Source organism: Aethalodelphis obliquidens, unplaced genomic scaffold (assembly GCF_003676395.1).
Source record: "Aethalodelphis obliquidens isolate GAN/ISIS:26980383/991018 unplaced genomic scaffold, ASM367639v1 scaffold30, whole genome shotgun sequence".
Taxonomy (NCBI): Eukaryota; Metazoa; Chordata; class Mammalia; order Artiodactyla; family Delphinidae; genus Aethalodelphis; species Aethalodelphis obliquidens.
In genome coordinates this window covers 14,568,414-14,587,580 of record NW_020837974.1, presented here as the reverse complement: position 1 = coordinate 14,587,580, position 19,167 = coordinate 14,568,414, and the positions used below count along the sequence as shown (strand labels likewise).

General features: G+C 42.7%; 2 protein-coding genes and 1 pseudogene across 7 annotated transcripts in view; all 3 read left to right on the top strand.

Annotated features, from left to right (window-relative positions):
- CRCP (CGRP receptor component) overlaps positions 1-17,217 on the top strand; it is a 55,808-nt gene extending 38,591 nt beyond the window's left edge. For 4 of the 6 annotated variants that reach the window (XM_027126250.1, XM_027126244.1, XM_027126246.1 and 1 more), the window contains 2 exons: positions 11,639-11,696; positions 16,735-17,217. In XM_027126250.1, coding sequence (XP_026982051.1) covers positions 11,639-11,696; positions 16,735-16,884 — 208 coding nt within the window. In that variant the 3' untranslated portion in view covers positions 16,885-17,217. Of the gene's footprint in view, positions 1-10,143; positions 10,513-11,638; positions 11,697-16,734 lie in introns of those variants that run through there. The other 2 variants (XM_027126249.1, XM_027126248.1) reach the window with 2 other exon arrangements.
- Positions 6,149-8,197, top strand: LOC113630292 (DAZ-associated protein 2 pseudogene; annotated as a pseudogene).
- A 129-nt stretch (positions 17,218-17,346) lies between the features above and the next one.
- TPST1 (tyrosylprotein sulfotransferase 1) overlaps positions 17,347-19,167 on the top strand; it is a 167,395-nt gene continuing 165,574 nt past the window's right edge. Inside the window, exon 1 of the mRNA XM_027126236.1 lies at positions 17,347-17,668. The gene's annotated coding sequence lies outside the window, so the exon portion shown is untranslated. The remainder of the gene's footprint in view (positions 17,669-19,167) is intronic.

Below are 19,167 nucleotides of genomic sequence, written 5' to 3'. Positions count from 1 at the left end.
CACATCTTCTTTAACCATTCATCTCTTGATGGACACTTAGTCCCTTCTGGGACTCCCAAACTGTATATGTTGGTCCACTTCTTGGTGCTCCACAGACCTCTTAGGCTTTGTCCACTTTTCTTTAATCTTCTTTTTTTCTGTTCAAGTTCATCGATTCTTTGTTCTGCCTGTTCATATTTGCCTTCAAATCCCTTTAGTGTTTTTCATTTCAGTCATTGTACTTTCCAGCTCTGGAATTTGTTTTGTTTGTTTGTTTGGGTCTCTTATTGATATTTCCATTTTGTTTATACATTGATTACTTTCTCCACATCTTCCTTTAATTCTAGGAGCATCTTTTTTTTTAATTAAAAAAAATTAATTAGCTAATTAATTTTTGGCTGCATTGGGTCTGTTGCTGTGTGCGGCTTTCTTTAGTTGTGGTGAGCGGGGGCTACTCTTTGTTGTGGTACACGAGCTTCTAATTGCATTGGCTTCTCTTGTTGTGGAGCACGGGCTCTAGGCACACAGGCTTCAGTAATTGTGGCTTGTGGGCTCTAGATCACAGGCTCAGTAGTTGTGGTGCACTGGCTTAGTTGCTCCATGGCATGTGGGATCTTCCCGGACCAGGGCTCAAACCTGTGTCCCCTGCCTTGGCAGGCGGATTCTTAACCACTGCGCCACCAGGGAAGCCCCTCATTCTTGGAGCCTCTTTTAAGACGGTTGTTTTAAAGCCTTTGTCTAGTAGACCGGCCATCAGGTTTTTTTCAAGGACGTTTTCTATTTATTTTTTTCCTTTGAATGGGCCATACTTAATTGTTTCTTTGTTTACCTTGTGATTTCTTGTTGAAAACTGGACATTTGATCTAATAATGTTGTAACTCTGGAAATCAGATTTTCTTCCTTCCCCTAGGCTTGCTGATTTTTGTTTATTGTTTGCTATTTTTGTCTTGTAGGCTGTTTCTGTGCTACAGATCAGCTTGAGGTATAAACCCAAGGTCTTCTCAGGTCTTTTCTGAGTGTGCCTCTTTCCCTAGGCATGCACAGTCACTCTGATTTTTCCCATATATGCAGTTATTTTTGAATGTCCCAGCCTTTAGTGTCTGAACTGTAGGGAGGAAAAAAAAAAAGAAGGGTTGGGGGAAAAAAGGACACCAGCCCTTTAAATTCTAAAAGTCACTTCAGCTGGAGGGGGAGGTGCAACAACAATGGCTGCTGCCCCTTTGCTTGCACCTCTGATCAGAAGCTATAGTCAGTGATTAGAGCACAGATCCTTGATATTTGGAGGACAGGGTACTTTTTGCCCTCTCTAGCTTCCACAAGCTGTGTACAAGCTGCCCCAGGAACGTGGGCACAGCTGCCTGCCCCTGGAGTTGGGGGATGGGTGCTGCTACTGTGCTAAGATCTAAAATTGACCAAAATTAACTGCTTTTTACCTTCCAGAACTTCCCCTGGAAGTTGCAAGCCTTCAGTAGACTTCAGAGTTTCAAAATAGTTAATATCAGACAGATTCCAGGAGTACAGTTGTTTTCTAGGCAGGGAGACAGATTTCTGGTACTTCCTACTCTGGCACCTTTGCAGAATGTTGTTTTTTTTTTTAAAGACTTCATGTTTTTAGATCAGTTTTAGGTTTATAGCAACAGAAGGGGAAGGTGCAGAGATTTCCCATATGTTCCATCCCCCTCACATCCATAGCATCCCTCAGTATCAACATCCCCCATCAGAGTGGTAAATTTGTTATCATCAGTGAACCTACATTGACACGTCATTAACACCAAAAGTTCATAGTTTATATTAGGGTTTACTTGTGGTGGTGAACAGTTCTTTGGATTTGGACAAATCTGTAATGACGTGTATCCACTGTTATGGTATCATACAGATTATTTTCTCTGTAAATCCTTGATGCTTATCTATTTTATGTATAGTAATTTGTATCTGTTAATCCCATACCCATAATTTGTCCCCTCTCCTTCCCCCTCTCTTTCGGTAACCACAAGTTTGTTTTATATATCTGTGAGTCTGTTTTGCATATGTATTCATTTGTATTATTTTTTTATTTTTAATTAAAAATTTTTTTTGGCCATTCCGTGCAGCATGCAGGATCTTAGTTCCCCAACCAAGGATCGAACCCATGCCCCCTACATGCAGTGGAAGCGTGGAGTCTTAACCACTGGACCGCCAGGGAAGTCCCTGTATTATTTTTTTAGGTTCTGCATATAAGCGATATTGTATAGTATTTGTCTTTCTCTGTCTGACTTATTTCACTACACATAATATTCTCTAGGTCCATCCACGTTGCTGCAAATAGCAGTGTTTCATTCATTTTTTTTAGCTAATACTCCATTGTGTGTATATGTGTGTGTGTGTGTGTATATGTATATATATGTGTGTGTGTATATATATATACATACATATACATACACACACACATATACACACACACATTTTAATCCGGTCATCTGTTGATGGGGCACTTGGGTTGCTTCCATGTCCTGGCTATTGTAAGTAGTTCTTTTGCCCATTTTAAAAATTGGGTTATTTGTTTTTTGGGTTTTTTTTTTGCGGTACGTGGGCCTCTCACTGTTGTGGCCTCTCCCGTTGCAGAGCACAGGCTCCGGACGCGCAGGCTCAGCGTCCATGGCTCACGGGCCTAGCTGCTCCGTGGCATGTGGGATCTTCCCGGACCGGGGCACGAACCCGTGTCCCCTGCCTCGGCAGGCGTACTCTCAACCACTGCACCACCAGGGAAAGCCCTGGTTGTTTGTTTTTTTATTGCTGAGTTTTAAGAATTCTTTCTGTGTTTTGGATAACCGTCCTTTATCACGTGTCTTTTGGAAATATTTTCTCTCAGTCTGTGGTTTATCTTGTTTTCTTGACTTTGTGTTTCATAGAGCAAATATTTTTAATTTTAATGAAGTCTAATTTATCAATTATTTCTTTTGTGGATTGTGTCTTTGGTGTTATATCTAAAAAGTCATTACCATATGCAAGGTCATCTAGGTTTTCTCCTGTGTTATCTCCTGGGAATTTTATAGTTTTGCATTTTACATTTAGGTCTAGTTGTCTAGATGGTTGTTGTCTAGGTGGTGGGGAGGCAGATTCCTGGTTCTTCCTACTCTACCATCTTCCCTGAATCCTCTCTGTTCATTTTTTTCCCTCTTTGTTGTTCAAATGGGGTAATTTCTACTGAACTGTCTATATGTTCGCAGACTCTTTTCTTCTGTCAACTCTATTTTGTTATTAAGCCTACATAGTGAATTATAAAATTTCCTATATTTTTCAGTTCTAAAATTTTCATTTGTTTACTACTTATAATTTCTGTCTCTTTCCTGAGAACTTTTATTATTCCATTCATTTCAAGAATGTTTAAAAAAAAAGAATGTGTATATCTCATGTTGTAATAATAGCTACTTTAAAGTTTTTGTCTGATAATTCCAACATCTGGGTCATGATAGATTTGATATCTGTTGATGAACTTTTCCCTTGAGAATGAGTGATATTTCCCTCATTGAGATAATTTTAGATTGTATCCTGAACATTTTGAATATTATATTGTTTAGAACTCTGGATCCTGTGAAATGCCTCTGGTTAATGTTGCTTCTTTTGGTTTCTTTTAGCAGGTGGTCGTCCAGTTATGTTCACACCTCAAGTCTGTCTTGGCTTACATGGCAAGGATTTCAATATCAGTTTAGATTTTAAACTGTTTGTTCTGCTGCTTTGGATCTTTTTTGCATATGAGACTGGAGTTATGTTTTAACTTGTTCACTTCTCAGTGTGTTTGCTGTGCTGGGTCTCTGCTCTTTGTTGTTTGGGGCTGTTCTACACATGAATAGCTTGGGCTAAACCTAAGATTTGTGCTGATTGGTACTCAAATTTAGGGAAATCCTCTCTCTTGCTCTTCTCTCTGGGATTGCCCCCAGACTCTCAGGCGCACATGTGCCCCCTTTTTTAGGCCTCTGCCACAAGTACTAGATTTGTCATCATTTTAGCTGCCTTTGTTTGCATTTGTTACTGGTGCCACCCTTGGGGCAAAGAAGGTAGGAAAAAAGAGAAGGGGGAAAAAAGATATTCCTTGGCACTCTGGACCACAGTGGCTCCCTTCCTGGATATACCCACTGCTAGGGCTCCCTGAGGAGCTGCCCTCGAGTTGTGGGCTTTACCTAGATCTCCAGATCTCTGGGGCCCCTTTTCCCAATCTTCTGGCCAGAAAGATGGAATTTCTCTTGGAGTTTCAGCTCCATGTGAAACTACTGCGGTAGGGCAGTACTGCTAAGGGCAGTCCTGAGGATCAGGGCTTATGAGAGAAAGGAGGAAAAGAAACTCACATCCATCCCCCACACCAATTAGTTCTTTTTTCTTTTTTTAAAAAATATTTATTTTAGGGCTTCCCTGCTGGCACAGTGGTTGGGAGTCTGCCTGCCGATGCAGGGGACGCGGGTTCATGCCCCAGTCCGGGGGGATCCTGCGTGCCACGGAGCAGCTGGGCCCATGGGCCGTGGCCGCTGGGCCTGTGCGTCTGGAGCCTGTGCTCCACGGCGGGAGAGGCAGTGAGAGGCCCGTGTACAGCAAAAAAAAATTATTTTCTTTATTTATCTTTGAACGCATCGGGTCTTAGTTGCAGCACAGAATCTTCGTTGCAGCGTGCAGGCACTTTGTTGCGGCACGCGGGTTTTTCTCTAGTTGTGGCGTGTGGGCTTCAGAGTGCAAGGTTCTTCGCTGCGGCACGTGGGCTCTCTAGTTGAGGCGTGCGGGCTCAGTAGTTGAGGTGCGCGGGCTTAGTTGCCCGGCGACATGTGGGATCTTAGTTCCCCAACCAGGGATTGAACCCGTGTCCCCTGCATTGGAAGGCGGATTCTTAACCACTGGACTACCAGGGAAGTCCCACCAACTAGTTCTAGCTTTCTTCAAGTTTTGTTTCCCTTTCCAGTCCACCTACTTTTGTTTTCAGAGTCCAGGTTTTTGCTTTTGTGTTTTGTCCTGCGTTTGTTGTTGTTGTAAACAACAGAAAGAAGCTTTAGTGGGTTTACTCCATCTTGTCTACAACAGAAGTCCTAATGGTCGATTTTTAAGACCTCTTCTCAGCTGTTTGCCTGGTGTTTTGCTTCGCAATCCCTACATCTTTTCTGCTATAAATATGCACCTGGCTACTATTCAGTTGCCTTGCAAGCTGATTCATGATTGGCCATAATCTATATATATTTCAAGTAGACTGTAATATTCAGGGGAGGATTTATTTCAGTTCTCTTCTTCCATTTGTGATCCTAAATTTGAAGATTTGTAAAGTCCTTTTTGACCCTTTAATGTCTACTTTTCATTAAATGGTTGATTCCTGGGACAGATGAACATGCCAGGGTTCTTATTGACACACAGGTTATCTATGACTGTAGGAAGCAAAAGCTGCAGGCAGTGTTGTTCTGAAAACAACAGTAGAGGGGGCCGGCAGGCTTCCTTCACTGTCCCTGGGCCCGGCTCCTCTGGGAGGTAGCCAACTACTGCAGCCCACTGGAATTCATTTGGCCTCAGTGCCTGGTGACTCAGGGGGCTGCTTGCCATATGCTATCAAGACCTGGATCATTTTGTGCTAGCCAGTACAGTTTAAGACAGGAATCACATTTATAACAGAAACTGCTGTGAAGTGCTCTTTAATTCTTATTTCTGATTATCCCGATAGAATTTTTCTCTACCATTCTCTCAGGAAGAAGAGATTCAAGATAATAGCCCTTAAGTGGTCTGGTTCTAGTAGTACAAACTGGAGCTGCATTAATTTCCTTAAAAGCCTCCATTGCTAGAGTTCTTGAAGGTTTGGGAGGAACCATGTTTTATTTGACTTTATAGCTTTATTCAGCAAAATGGTAGTTTTGAGACTCAGCTTAAAATCACTTTGACACTAAGTCCTATGTCATCTTTTCCTGTAGCATGTTAATTCCCCAAGGCATTTGGTTCTCTAATCATTTAAATTTTTTTGCTTGAGGTACTTTGTTCTTAAGAAGTGCAGCCTGGCTTGCAGCCCCAGGTCTCATCCTGAGATCTCCTTAGGATGTACAGCCATGTCTGCCAGGAGTAGAAGGACTTGCCTTTGAGACCCAGGTCTGTAAATAACCCATGTGCAGCAATGAAGACCCAATGCAGCCAAAAATAAGTAAATTAATTAAAAAAAAAAAAAGTGGTCAGCATGGAGCTCCCTGCACCCTTTAATGAGAACAGTTTTGGTGACCAGTTGTGGGGGGAGCTAAAGTGCAGTGAATTAAGTGAAGGAGAGAAAGTAGAGATGATAAAAATAAGCCTGATTATGAAGTCGAGGGGCATGTTTGTAACCACCGCCCCCAGAACTGGCACCTGCAGTACGTGTGGTTCTGGGACTTGACTTCAGCAGGGCTCAGCTCCTGGGGGTGCCGAGCAGAGAACTTGACTGGTTGGTTTGACTCCAGGTTGGGGTTTTTCAGGGAGTAGCTGTAATGATTTTGTCGGTAGAAGACTTATCCTTTTTGCAACTGTAGGAACATTTCCAGCATTTCAGAGCCTGGCAGGATAATGACTGTTCAGTAAACTGAGTTCTGTTGCTTTGATTGATTTGTAACTGAGATGTTCATTTATTCAGCCATGTCTTTTCCTTCTCTTTATTCTTTATTCATGCTGTTAGATGATGGTGGTTAAAATAAATAATTTTGTTTTGAGTGAGGATTCATATTTTCAAACTCAGCTGGTCCTTCAAAGCTGCTTGCTTATTCCTAGTCTTATTCCTAGTCTCCTTACTCGATTCTCTGCAGCTTTTAGTCCTGTTAACCCTCTTCACGTCCAGACCTCTCAGATGGTGACCTCACTTTTGCTTCACTGAGAAAACTATCCAAAATGAACTCATTTCCCTTCACATCTCCTAAAATTTGCTTTTTCTTTCCCCATTGCTGTGATCTCAGTGAAACATGAGCCTTTTCATGGAAACTTTGAACTTTTGTTTTTTTTGAGGGTCTTTTCTTTTCTCTCCTGTTATTTCAGCCTCTCCACCTGCTTGTGTTCTTAGCCGACAAACATGCTTCAGTTTCCCTTCAGAACCTGCCCTCCTCAGGCCATAATTGCTTTTTTACTTCTATCCTGTCAAGAGCTCATTTCTGTCCATTACACTGAGCTGAACCAGACCCACAGCCTCCGTGAACGGCAGGGGTCAGTATCCACCACAGCCAGCCTACCCTGCGCAGCCTCCTGGGAATCCGGTGTACTCTCAGACCTTGCATCTTCCTCAGGTTCCACCCTGTACTGATGCTTCACCTGCCTGCTCAGAGGTCTGCCATCCGAGCTTTGTGCACTCGGGGGCTGCCACAGTCCCCACCGTGTCAGCTGCTTTTCCTGGCACCTCACGGTATCTTCCCACGGCCTAGTCTGTGGCCGTTGGCCTTTTAGGTTACAGAGTCCCCATGGCTTAGTATCTGGTTGGTCCCATCTCCAGGTGGTTCAACAGTGCCGGTGGGAGGAGTGTGTGATGAAGGTTCCAGATTTGGAGCTGAGGCTACTGCTGGCATGGTTCCTCCTACAGCACCGGGTATCCTCCCACTGCGCAGCTTGCAGTCATGCAGGGAGCCCATGTCCTTGTAACTCAGTGGAAGAGAAACTTCTCCATGGGTGGCTCAGATGGTGACTACACCATCCGGTGAGGAACCAAGGCCACCTCTGTGCCAGGAAAGACATCACATAGCTTCTCACAATATAACTGCTTTAGTCACATTAACCTGAAGTTGCGGTTTAGACACATGTTGTTGAGGTGTCTTTCTGGTGCCCAAACTTTCAATCACTTTTCAAACTTAATAAGAAACCATATATATAGTAGTAGCATTACCGCCCTGAAGCATTTTGATGTAGGGGGGTGTATCCATTCATAAAATGAATGTGAGTGAAGCAGCCCTAGGGACCTTCCTTTAGTTTCTCTGGAGTAATACTGTACCATACTGGTCTTTGCTTTTAGTAATAAAACATGAAATTAGGTTTGGAGAGAACTTTGATCTTCTGATTAAAGTTGCCAGATTATTCTGATTGGTCTTTAATCTCCTGTAATTCTTTGATTTTTATTACTTGTTATAAATGAAACACATTGGTTGTCTGCCTTTTCCTTTCCACCCTTTGCTCTAATCCCACCCTTTACCCTAGTCTTCCATCCCTCCCACCAGTCTCCATTGAATCAGTGGTGCAGGACAGAAAGCAGTCAGACCCATTTCCTTCTCTCCTTGCACTTCTCCCACTTGTCGTGTGTGTGTGTGTATATATATATATATATTTTTTTTTTTTTTTGCGGTACACGGGCCTTTCACTGCTGTGGCCTCTCCCGCTGTGGAGCACAGGCTCCGGACGCGCAGGCCCAGCAGCCATGGCTCACGGGCCCAGCCGCTCCGCGGCACATGGGATCTTCCTGGAACCGGGCACGAACCCGTGTCCCCTGCATCGGTAGGCGGACTCTCAACCACTGCGCCACCAGGGAAGCCCCCACTTGTCATCTTTTAACTAGTCTTTTACAAGGATCCTCTGAGACTCCCTCTGTGCCCTAAGCACAGACCCCTTTATTTCCACTTTGGATCTCCTTAGGCAGAAGTGGAGAGTGCCTTTGGACCCGCCTTAAAGATCATCTCTTTATACATGAACCAAACCCAAATTTGCTTTGTTGCCAGAAAAACAACTTTTCCTGATATCAAAGCATATCAATACAAACTGTACTGAAACAGTTTAAAATAAGAGGGGCAACAAGGAGGATGCCTTTGAAAAGCCCTGATGACTATAGAGCCAAATTAAGGGGAGTTTTCAGATCACAAATTGGTTACAATTTATTGTCAGAGTGCCTGATGTGGCCACTCATGGCTCCCAAGAATTCCTAAGCTGGGTTAATGGGGTCATATTGTGAATGTCTCACTCCAAAATGACTTGAGTCCAGTGAAATCTCACTAGGGCTAAGAATATTTCGGGATCCTTAATCTTTTGATTTTTGTTTTCTGAAATTGGATTTTATTTTATCTTATAATTTCATTTCACCTAAATTTTGTGTTCTCTACATGTTACGTTTGTTGTGGAAGTTCAGTGTTGTATGTCTTTAGCTGCACTGTGGTGCATCTGTCTTATGGGTTTTTTATACTAAAAATGTAGAATAAAGACTGTTTTGAAGATTTGAATAAAGTGATGATAATTGAATTACAAAGGAAAAAAAGAGGTATTTCCTCCACAGTTATTCCCCAGTCCCCACACTCCAGTTGTCACCGTAACTGTTATTCCACTGAACTACTTGCCCAGGCCACCAGTGCCCTCCTTTTTGGCAAATCCAGTGACTTCTGTGCCATCAACCTACTTTCCTCTCTTCAGCATTTGACATTGTTGATAATACCCTCTGTCCTGAACTTTTCCTCTCTTGGTTTCCATCACACCACTCTCCTAAGTTTTCTTTTTCTCTTTTCACTCCTTGCTCCTTTGCTGATTTCTCTCCCGGCCCCTTGAATGGAGGTGTTTTATGGTGTTCTGTCTGGGTCTTCATTTACTCAGCAGCTGGTCTCTGGACTACGATTTCCACTCTCGTGGTTTCACATAACTCCTTGATAATAAAGCCAGCTCTGATCTTTTTCTTTAGTTCTAGACCAAACTAGAACTAAAACTAGACAGGCTGTTCGACTGAGACCTCTTCATTGTGGTTCCAAAAGTACCACAAACTCAAATTCAAATTTTCAATTAATACATTTTTTCCAAACAGGCTAAACATCTGACAGTAAGGCTTAACTCTCGCATTTCCTTCACCCCACCCCCCGACCCAACCTAGGCAGTTGTCAGGTCCTGTTGACTGTACCTGAAGGTGACCAGGAGCATTTCACAGGTCCAGACTCTCATTTCCTTTCCTGCTGCTGCTGCTACTGCTGCCCAGGTTCACAACTTTTGAGTATTACAGTGTCTCTGCCTCCATTTTCTCAGGTGTTCTAGACCCAGCAAGTCACTCCTTCCTTCAGTTGCTCTCCAGTGTCTACAGAGTAACATCTGGCCTGTTGGTAGTCAGGCCTTTGTGACCTTGTCCCAGATGGCTCTTTCAACCTGTGTCCCACAGCCTCTCTAGCAGCCATTTCCTGAAACTCCATGAATTTTTGTTCTTCTGGGTGTTTACTTGTACTCTTCCTTCCCTGACCGCCCATTCCTCTTTTCCTTTTTGCCTAGAAAATCCTTAAGGGCGCAGTGCAAGAGTCGTCTCCTCTCTGAAGTCTAGAGTGAATGTTTGGGGAACTGTGAGGAGTGGAGTTTAACTACAGCCGCCTTTTTACTGTGACTACCGTTTACGGGGAAATTACTGTGTGGGTCGTCATTATGAACACTATGAATGGTTATGGACATGGGCTTTCATCGCAGAGTCCCAGCTCTGCCATTTACTAGCTGTGTAACCTTGGACAAAGTATTTCTTTACCATCTCAATGTCAAGTTTGAGGGTTAAATGTGCTTGCTATATGGAAGGTATGCAGTAAATGGTAGCTGCTCCTGCTATAAATGGTAAGATTTTCATCCCTCATAATCTCCTTATGAGATCAGTAAGTATTGTTGTCATTCCTGTTTGACAGGTGGTGAAACCAAGGCTTAGGGAGAATTGGGTATCTGGTACTGCTTCCCCAAACACCTGGCTGTGGAAATTGTGGCTTATTCATCACTTTATTCCAGAATTGTTTATTGAATTGAAAGATGAAGTTGGAGGGACTTCCCTGGTGGTGCAGTGGGTAAGACTCTGTGCTCCCAGTGCAGGGGGCCTGGGTTTGTTCCATGGTCAGGGAACTAGATCGCACATGAGTACCGCAACTAAGAGTTCACATGCCACAACTAAGGAGCCTGCCTGCTGCAACTAAGACCTGGTGCAAACAAACAAACAAATAAATAAATAAATTTTTAAAAAAAGAAAGAAAGAAAGATGAAGCTGGAGCTCCAGAGTCAGATTGAGAGAGAAATGTAGAAATTGTCACCTGCACAAGGGTGGTAATTGAAGCCACTTTCTTTCAAGTCCTGTCATCTTTGAGAGTCCACACATTTCAACCACCCCTTCAGCAAGGAGCTGTAAATTGTGACAGATGATAACGAGTATCTTCACTGTTACTTAAACCTTTTGTTGAAATTTCCTTGTATTTGTCTTCTTTCCCCAACTGGATTGTAAGCTCTTTGAGGGCAGAAGACTGTGTCTTATACTACTGTGTATTAACTCCTGTCCCCTTAGAGTCCTTGTTTTTGTTTACTAAGATAACAGGCCAAGTCTGAATAACATTTAATCTTAATCTCAAAACGGAATTCTCAACCATTTCTAAGTGATGACCAACCAAGATGATTTTGTCAATCTTTTACTTTCTATAATTTGGACTAAGAAAGCATTATTCACATTTTCCAAATAAAATTTATTAAAACTACACCTGTGCTATCTGCTATCGATGCATTTCTTGTAATCCAAGCCTCTGTACCATTAGGATTCTAATACACATTTGTGCCCTTGAGTAAGAGTCACTGATATAGGACTCTCTTACTCCCATTCTTTTGTTTTACAGTTGAAGAAACTGAGGGCCATGTTCCAAGTTGTTCTTCTATTTGTTATCTGACAAAGTGTTCTCTAAACAGCTTGGTCAAGACTCAAAATCCTTAGGGGTATGAGAGTTTTAAATGCTCTGTACTTTTCTTTTGACAGAGCTGAAAAGCTTCAGCTGTTGAATCACAGGCCAGTGACTGCTGTTGAGATCCAGCTGGTGAGTGAAGGAGGCTTGAATTTGGGCAGCTTAGTTTCTGGGTCTGAGATGTAGAAAGGGTCCTAAAGGCTGAGCTCAGACAAGCCAGGAACTGCCATTACTTGAAAAGACTGCCAGACCACCCATTCTGTAAGTGAAAAGAAACCTCACCAATTTGATGCTAGTTAGTATGGACTTCGGGAAAGGGAAAGACTGGAGAAAATTCAATTCCTTCTGTCGGGTCTGGGGCTATGACTTGGCAGCTCTTTGTCTCCCCGATGTCCTACACTATTCTGGCCATTGCTTCCCTGTAGAGGTTATTGCCAACCAGGTAAAAACATTAGATTCGACATGACTCTGGTGTTTATCTCCCCCCACTCCCACCCTTTAACCTCCTTTTCCTGTATCTTCTCTTGGTTAATGGAGTGCATGTGCACTTTCCCGCATGCTCGCTCTCTCTTACCCTCCTGGTCCAGTGTCCCAAGCTAGAAGCCCAGAAGTCATTCCCTTCCCTTTATCTCCCAGTTAGTCAGTCAGTCCCAGGTTCTCTTGCTTCTCCCTCCTCTTGTTCTTTCTTCTCTCCATACTGCACTGCATTAATTCCTGTAATTGTTTCTCAGCTCGGCTCTTGCACCTGTCCTCTCACCATTCTCCCTGCCTCCAGTCCAGCCCCCTCCTGTCCATCTTCTACACCACGATCAGAGTTCACTTTCTAAAGCCACACATTTGATCATCTTGTTTCCCCGCATGAAACCATTCAGTGGAACCTCAACACGTGCAAACAGCATAAAGCTTTAGAATTGGGGAAGCCAGAGTAAAAGGTGGAGATGGTATAAAGAGAGTGTGAAGATGAGGCCCAGTGGTGCAGACCCAGTGGTTGCTGTACTGGCATGTGCCGCGCTTTCCTTCCGTGTACAGGGCAGAGAGCACTGTTAAGCTCCAAATATTAGGCAGGCCATTCAACTGCGAGTCAAAGAAAAGTTTGGCTGAAGAATTAATAAAATGAGAATAAAGCAGTTTTCAAAGTCAGTTTTAGAAGTATTTAGCTCTTTGTCAAGTTTCCTTCAGAAAAATGTAGAAGAAAATGGCCAAAAATACCTCTGATATTTAGAGTTGCTTAAAAACAAAACAAAACAAAAAAACCTTTTTAAAAAAGGATTGTGGGGTATTTAATTTTTGACTAAAACTTTTACTGTCTTCTCAGCATTTTGTTTCTCCCCTTCAGAATGCACCCAAAATTAAATTAGAAGAATTCCTTCTATAAAGGGTACCTTTCTGGGGGAACTGGGCTTCAGGCTAAGCAGAGATCCTTTTTTTTTTTATATCCTCATTATTCTGATGCTTTCAACTATGTTTGAGATTCAGCTTAGAAAAGAGAAAAAACAAAACAGCAAGAAACTAATCCCTGTCCTTCTGGTTTAAGGATCACATGTCATGTCTCCTCCAACTTTAATCAGCAACATATGTTATTCATGGCTTAATGACAGATGGAGAGAAGAGATGAGGAGGATTAGCATGACCTCATCCCAGAGCCTGTAGAAAGCTCTCATTACCTGATAAGATGAGCTGCTATTAAGATTGCCTGCTCTATGCCAGACTTGGTGCCAGGGGCTTTGTATATGTCACCTTTAATGCCCTCACCATAGTCTTGGTTAGTGAGTGGCTGAGTGGGTCTGATTCGGAAACCTTACTCTGTTCCTCCAAGCCATGTGCTTCTACATGGTGAGGAGAAAGGTGTGTGTGTGGCATCCCCTCCTTTCCACAGGTAGATAGGCCTTGTTAAAAACTGGGTGTGTTATTTCCCAGCAGTGGGACTGTTTTTTGGCCAGATTTTTCCTACCCTGGGATTTGGCTACAAAGGGTTAGCAAATCATTTACCAAGATTTGTAGCAGTGTCTCTTCTCACCAGAAAGGGATAATAAATGAGGTTTTCCCTAGAGTGGAAAGTGCAGAGGACTTGAGAATTTCCCTGTGTTAACCTTACAGCCACTTATTCTCCCTGGGTCCAGAAGTAATCCCAATATTCAGCATTTGTCAGGATTCACTTTTGGAGACTGAAGCTTCTTTTTTTCATTTCAACTTCAGCCATGATTTGTTGTGATCCTCAGATCCACAGCCAGCTGCCTGCTGTATGTGAGGAAATGAGGAAGCCACCAGCTCTGTGACCTCTGCCATGCCCTGCTATATATTCATTTGGGACCATTTGTGAGTCCTCTGGCCTAAAGACAGGACCGTGAACCCCCTGACCTCACAGGCCACTGTCCTGAACGGCACTACCATCTGTGCCTATTGTAGTTTAGTGATTGTAAAAAGGCTTGAATTACATAGTTCCATGGCTTAAATTATGTTCTCCTTTGGTCCTTACTGTAGGCGTTACTTTTGTTTTACTTTAGAAAAACTCAAACTATATAGAGGTTAAGTGAACCGTCCTGGGTCATATAGCTAGAAGTGTCTGCTGCTGTTAGACTTTGCGTTGTTTTGAGGAAAGTAGGAGGTTAGGCCTGGCAGCTTAGAGTGAGAAGCAACCATTTTTGGAATGCAGCAGCCCAGGCTGACAGCCTGATAACCAGTGTGGTCTTCATCTATGATAAAAAATTTATCATTTATGTTGACCTGCCTACAAAAACTTTGTATTTTTACATTTCATTTGCCCTTACATTCAGAGCAACTTGAACCCTTTAATGTTTGGGAACGTTGAGACGGTGCTTTGCATTTCTTTATTTGGGCTCTGTTTCTTCTGTGTTGGAAAGAAAAGCTGAGGAATAATATAGTTATTATTTACTCTAGCGATCCAAGAGGGGTTAGTAAGTTTTTGGTTTCTGCAGTTTTCTTTTTTGTGTATATTTCATTCTGCTTAGTACAGCTCAGGTTTTCTTCCTGTGACTGGGAAAGAAAATTTCCCGACTCTAATTATCCCTGAGGGTTGTTTGCTGATAAAAGCTTCTGCTCTCGGGCAAATTTGGCAAAACTAGTAAAGCTTGTCAGCCCTGTTGCTAAGAACACACCTAGCTGAAACTGGATCTGTCAGACCCAGAGATTGGGATGCAAGAAGGTGGCCTGTCAAAATCCTCTCTGTTTGGTTTTCTAAAAAGAGCCCTCAGAGGTCATACAACCAAACTTTCAAACCAGTGGACTCTGGTGTGCCATACAATGTCTCTAAGAGAGGAAATGATAGAAACTTCTTACTTGAGGCCGTGGTATTCTAGAAGGAGCTGGGACTCAAAGTCTCAAAAGACCTTGCACTGCTTGCTGTGAGATACAGATCACGTTTTCCTTGTGATGCGGAGGCTCCATGTACTTGTCTGTAAATTGTCCTCATTTTATGTACAGCATCATTGAGAAGAGAAGCTCTGGTGGCAGTGATTGTAGGAAAACCCCTGGTCCACTGTGGAGCACAGATAATGGAGGGAGGTTGTCACTGGTCTAACAGCAGTCTAAGTCTCCTTCACCCTCTTCCCCTGAGGAAACAGTTCATCATCAACTGTGTGTGCCAGTTATTCATAAACTTGGAGACACTTTTCTCCCAAATAGAGATCATTTTTTCCTCAAGATTAAGTTATCAAGTCAGATATATCCCTCCTTCCTCCTCCTTCATTTTTTGGAGGCGGTGTATGTTAGAGTATTTCCTTTTACAGACCGTAATTTTACATGGCTGATGCTAAAAGTGGGCTTTTGAGGATTGTTTCTTGTTCAGTAGAGAAGTTACATGGAACCTTTGAATCTTTAGAATATGGTCATTTTATTTCACAGTGTGATGGGAAGAAGCCCCATTGGTTCACCTGGATCTTTACTCTAGAGCACCCAGGATTATTCTCTAGTTGTGGAAACATTTTTGGACTGAGGTGAATGAAGAGACCAGTGGTTTGCCAGGACTTTGATCTTGGGCATGTCACCTGGCTTCTTTAGATTCTGTACTGTTGTTTGTGAAGCTAGGCAGTCAGACTGAAGTCCTTTTGAGGATTGTGAGCCAAGCTTGTCATCATGCTTTACTCAAATCTGCCAGGATTTCTTTCTGAAACTCCTTTTGGTCTTAGTTGCCAGATTTCAGAGATTGTTATGCCACAGGGTAGGACCCTGGACACCTTTAACTGAGAAAGCTATTTGTGATAGATGGCTAACGCCACCAAGTGAGCGTGGTTAAGTAACTTGACCGCCTGCATACTGCTTTTACAGAGGTGGTTGATGACATCATGTTTGTATTAATTAACATATTGAGAATTAGAGGTGAGGCTACAAATTGTGGGTATCATCTGTGTGTTCAGATATCCAGGACCATGTCAGAAACTGGGCTCTAAGTGGACCTTTGATGGGGTGGTGGGAGATTGTTTCCCAGCCATCACTCATCAGACTCCTGCATTCCCAGGAGATGACCAAGGCCACGGTGTGTGTGTTAGATTGTAGGTGTTAGAGATGGGCAGGTCTGGCTTGGGATTGTAGTTCTGCCCTTTGCTGGACTTGCTGTGAGGTTTAAAAGAAATAATGGGTGTGAAGTGCAAGGCGCAGTGCCAGGCACGAGAGCTCCCTGACGGGTCTTGTCAGTGTTGGTAGTAGTGAGGAATAGAAAAATACCCAGGCCATTTGGCACATAGCGGGCAGTCATCAAATGAGTTGTTGATACTATTCATAAGTTACAGATGGGCTTGTTGTTATATACAAAAGTATATAAAATGCCATTTCTCTCCCCAGAGGTGAGTTTTCTTTGCATAAACAGCATATTCGTGTGTGTGTATGAGTGTGTGTGTGTGTGTGTGTGCGCGCGTGTGTGTGTATGAGTGAGTAGAGAACTGTTAGGCTTTGCTTTTTAAGGAAAAATGCTAACCTGCAACTCGCTTTTTTCGCTGACCCGTTTGGAGCGGCCACATCGGCTTACCCTGGAATTTGAGCTGGCTTCTCTCGCCTGTAGAGCCAAGATGGAAAGGACCTAGAGACCCGGGGCAGCTCAGGAGCTAGGGCCTGAGCTCTGTGCTGAGGGGCTGGGCCGGGACCAGGAACAATATGGGCAGGGCCCTGTCTGTGAGGCCCCATTGTAACTCCTGGAGGGTTTTCTTTCCTTCTGCAGATGGTGGAGGAGAGTGAAGAACGGCTGACAGAGGAGCAGATAGAAGCTCTGCTCCACACCGTCACAAGCATCCTCCCTGCGGGGCCAGAGGCTGAGCAGAAGCAAAATACCAACGATGACGTGACAATGGACGAAGAGGACCCAGCATAGAAGAGCACAACTGGCCCAAGTGTCTCGTGAAGTTGAAAGGCCCAGCAACCATTTCCCAGACATTCAGAGGATTATTTATTTGGTTTTACCTTCTATCCCAACAGGCCTGATTTCCTGGTTAGTTGGGTAAACCACAAAAATAAGCCTTTCTCAAAAACAAGCTAAAAAGAAATCCTTGTGCTTCTGAAAGAAGAAACATGGTGGATAGGCTGAGGTTGTCAGGGCAGAGAGCTAAAGAGAGGAAGAGTGAGTCCAAGAGGACAATACTGTGGAACTCTCTGTGTAAAAATATTTCTTCTGTGGCCTTTGCCATGGTTGTGGGAAGGTCCCTGTACACAGCTGGTAAAATACTTGCACTGGCTTTGATGGGCCATATCCTAATTAATTTCATCTGCTTCCCCAGGAGCTTCCCAAGCAGGCATGCAGAGCGCTGCTAGGATGAGAGCTGAGTTACGAGAATCCTGTTAGATGGCTAAAAACTCCCGAAGCAGCAAATAGTTGCTCTAAGTTAAAATGAGCCACTGAACTGGGCTCACCTTAGAGGAATCTTTTCCTTGAGAACAGCAGAGATAAGAGAACGCCTGGACAACTCTTCATTAGGTCTAAAGGCCCCTTTCCTCTGCTGGCATGGGCTTTGTTTACAGCTCACTAATTAGTCTTAAATGGTAGGGCACCAGCTCACTCCAGTTGAAAAGAGGCACTCCAGACTGAATGACCGTGTCACCTGCCTTTCTGAATACCTTCAGTTTCCTGCCCTGTGACAGGCTCTGCCTGTTGAAGCCAGGTGAGCTTCATTTGCACAATGGGCAAATTGTTTGCATCTTTTAAAAAGGGCAATTCCCTGGGGTTCCAGTGGTTAGGACTCTGCACTTTCACTGCTGAGGGCATGGGTTCAATCCCTGGTCGAGGAACTAAGATCCCACAAGGTGCAAATTGTGGCTCGAAACAAAAAAAAACCCCGAAATGAAGAGGGTACAGTTATGTAGCTCTTTTTGTGGATGGAATATGAAGAGCTAGAGGTTAATTAATAAGAATTTGAATCTGTTGACTGTTGCATCAGTTTTTGAATTTAAAATATTAGAATAATTACCATGTGAAGAACTTGTTAATATTCAGGCTTTGGAGAGTTTAGTAGCCCCAGACATGTAGTTGCCTTAGATCCTAGGAATATTGTTAAAAATTAATTTCCCATATTCACTCTGCTCCCTATTTGGGGAAGAAAATGCCCATAGACATTAATTTTTCAAATTGGTACTCATGTTGTAAGATCACATTTTCAGTGCTTCTGTTAATTGGATTACTTCCCACCCCTTGGAATTCCCAGGTTATTTCAGCCTCCCCACCACCCCTGCCAATAGGCAGTTATGTTCATCTTAACCTTATCATCTAAAGATCAGTTGAGATCTGCTTACAGGCAACATTGAAATTAACAGGGCATTTATTTTTTATTTTATATTTTTTAAATTAATTTTTATTGGAGTATGTTTGCTTTACAATGTTGTGTTAGCCTCCACTGCACAACAAAATGAATCAGCCATACACGTACAGGGCATTTATATTTTTATTTTTATTTTTCATTGCAGAAAGAATTCAGTGAGAGACAAAGTGATAGGTAAGAAGTGGATTTATTTAGAGAGAAACACACTCCACAGAGTATGGGTCATCTCAGAAGGTGATAAAGGCCCAGGGCATTTATTTTTAAATCTCTCTTTTGAGTATCAGGAATTTTACCAGGAGCTGTTGATTTGTCAAGGCATGCATGTGCTTGTATTATTTTTGTTGCATTTTGACCTTGAGTGTGTTAGGTGCTTTTTCTTCATGGATTTAGGGCTTAATTAGTTAATAATAAATTGTTTGCAGGTGACTGCCAACTTGTGCTATTTTTATAAATCTTTGAAGAGTTTGTTTCGCCATGGATAGGAAGAAATGAAATGAAATCTGACTTAAAAGCTAACATATATATGTATTTTTTTAATTTTAATTTTTTTCTTAAGTTGAATCTATTTAGATCTAAATTTTGTGTTGGATTTCAAGAAAATTTTAAGTTTCTTTTTTTGGGACCTGAATTTAGCCTCTGATTAAGTTTCTGATTAAGTCAGACAGGCTCTAGGAGACTTAACCTTTATAAGAAATATGGTCTTTGTAATATTCCCATAGCATTAGTAATCAACATTTCAGAAATAAAAGGTTGTAATTTATACAGAAACTTAACCAGGATCATATCTGGAAAGGAGAGCTGGGAGTCTATGAGACTTGTTTTTCATTTTATGTCCTTCTGTATGG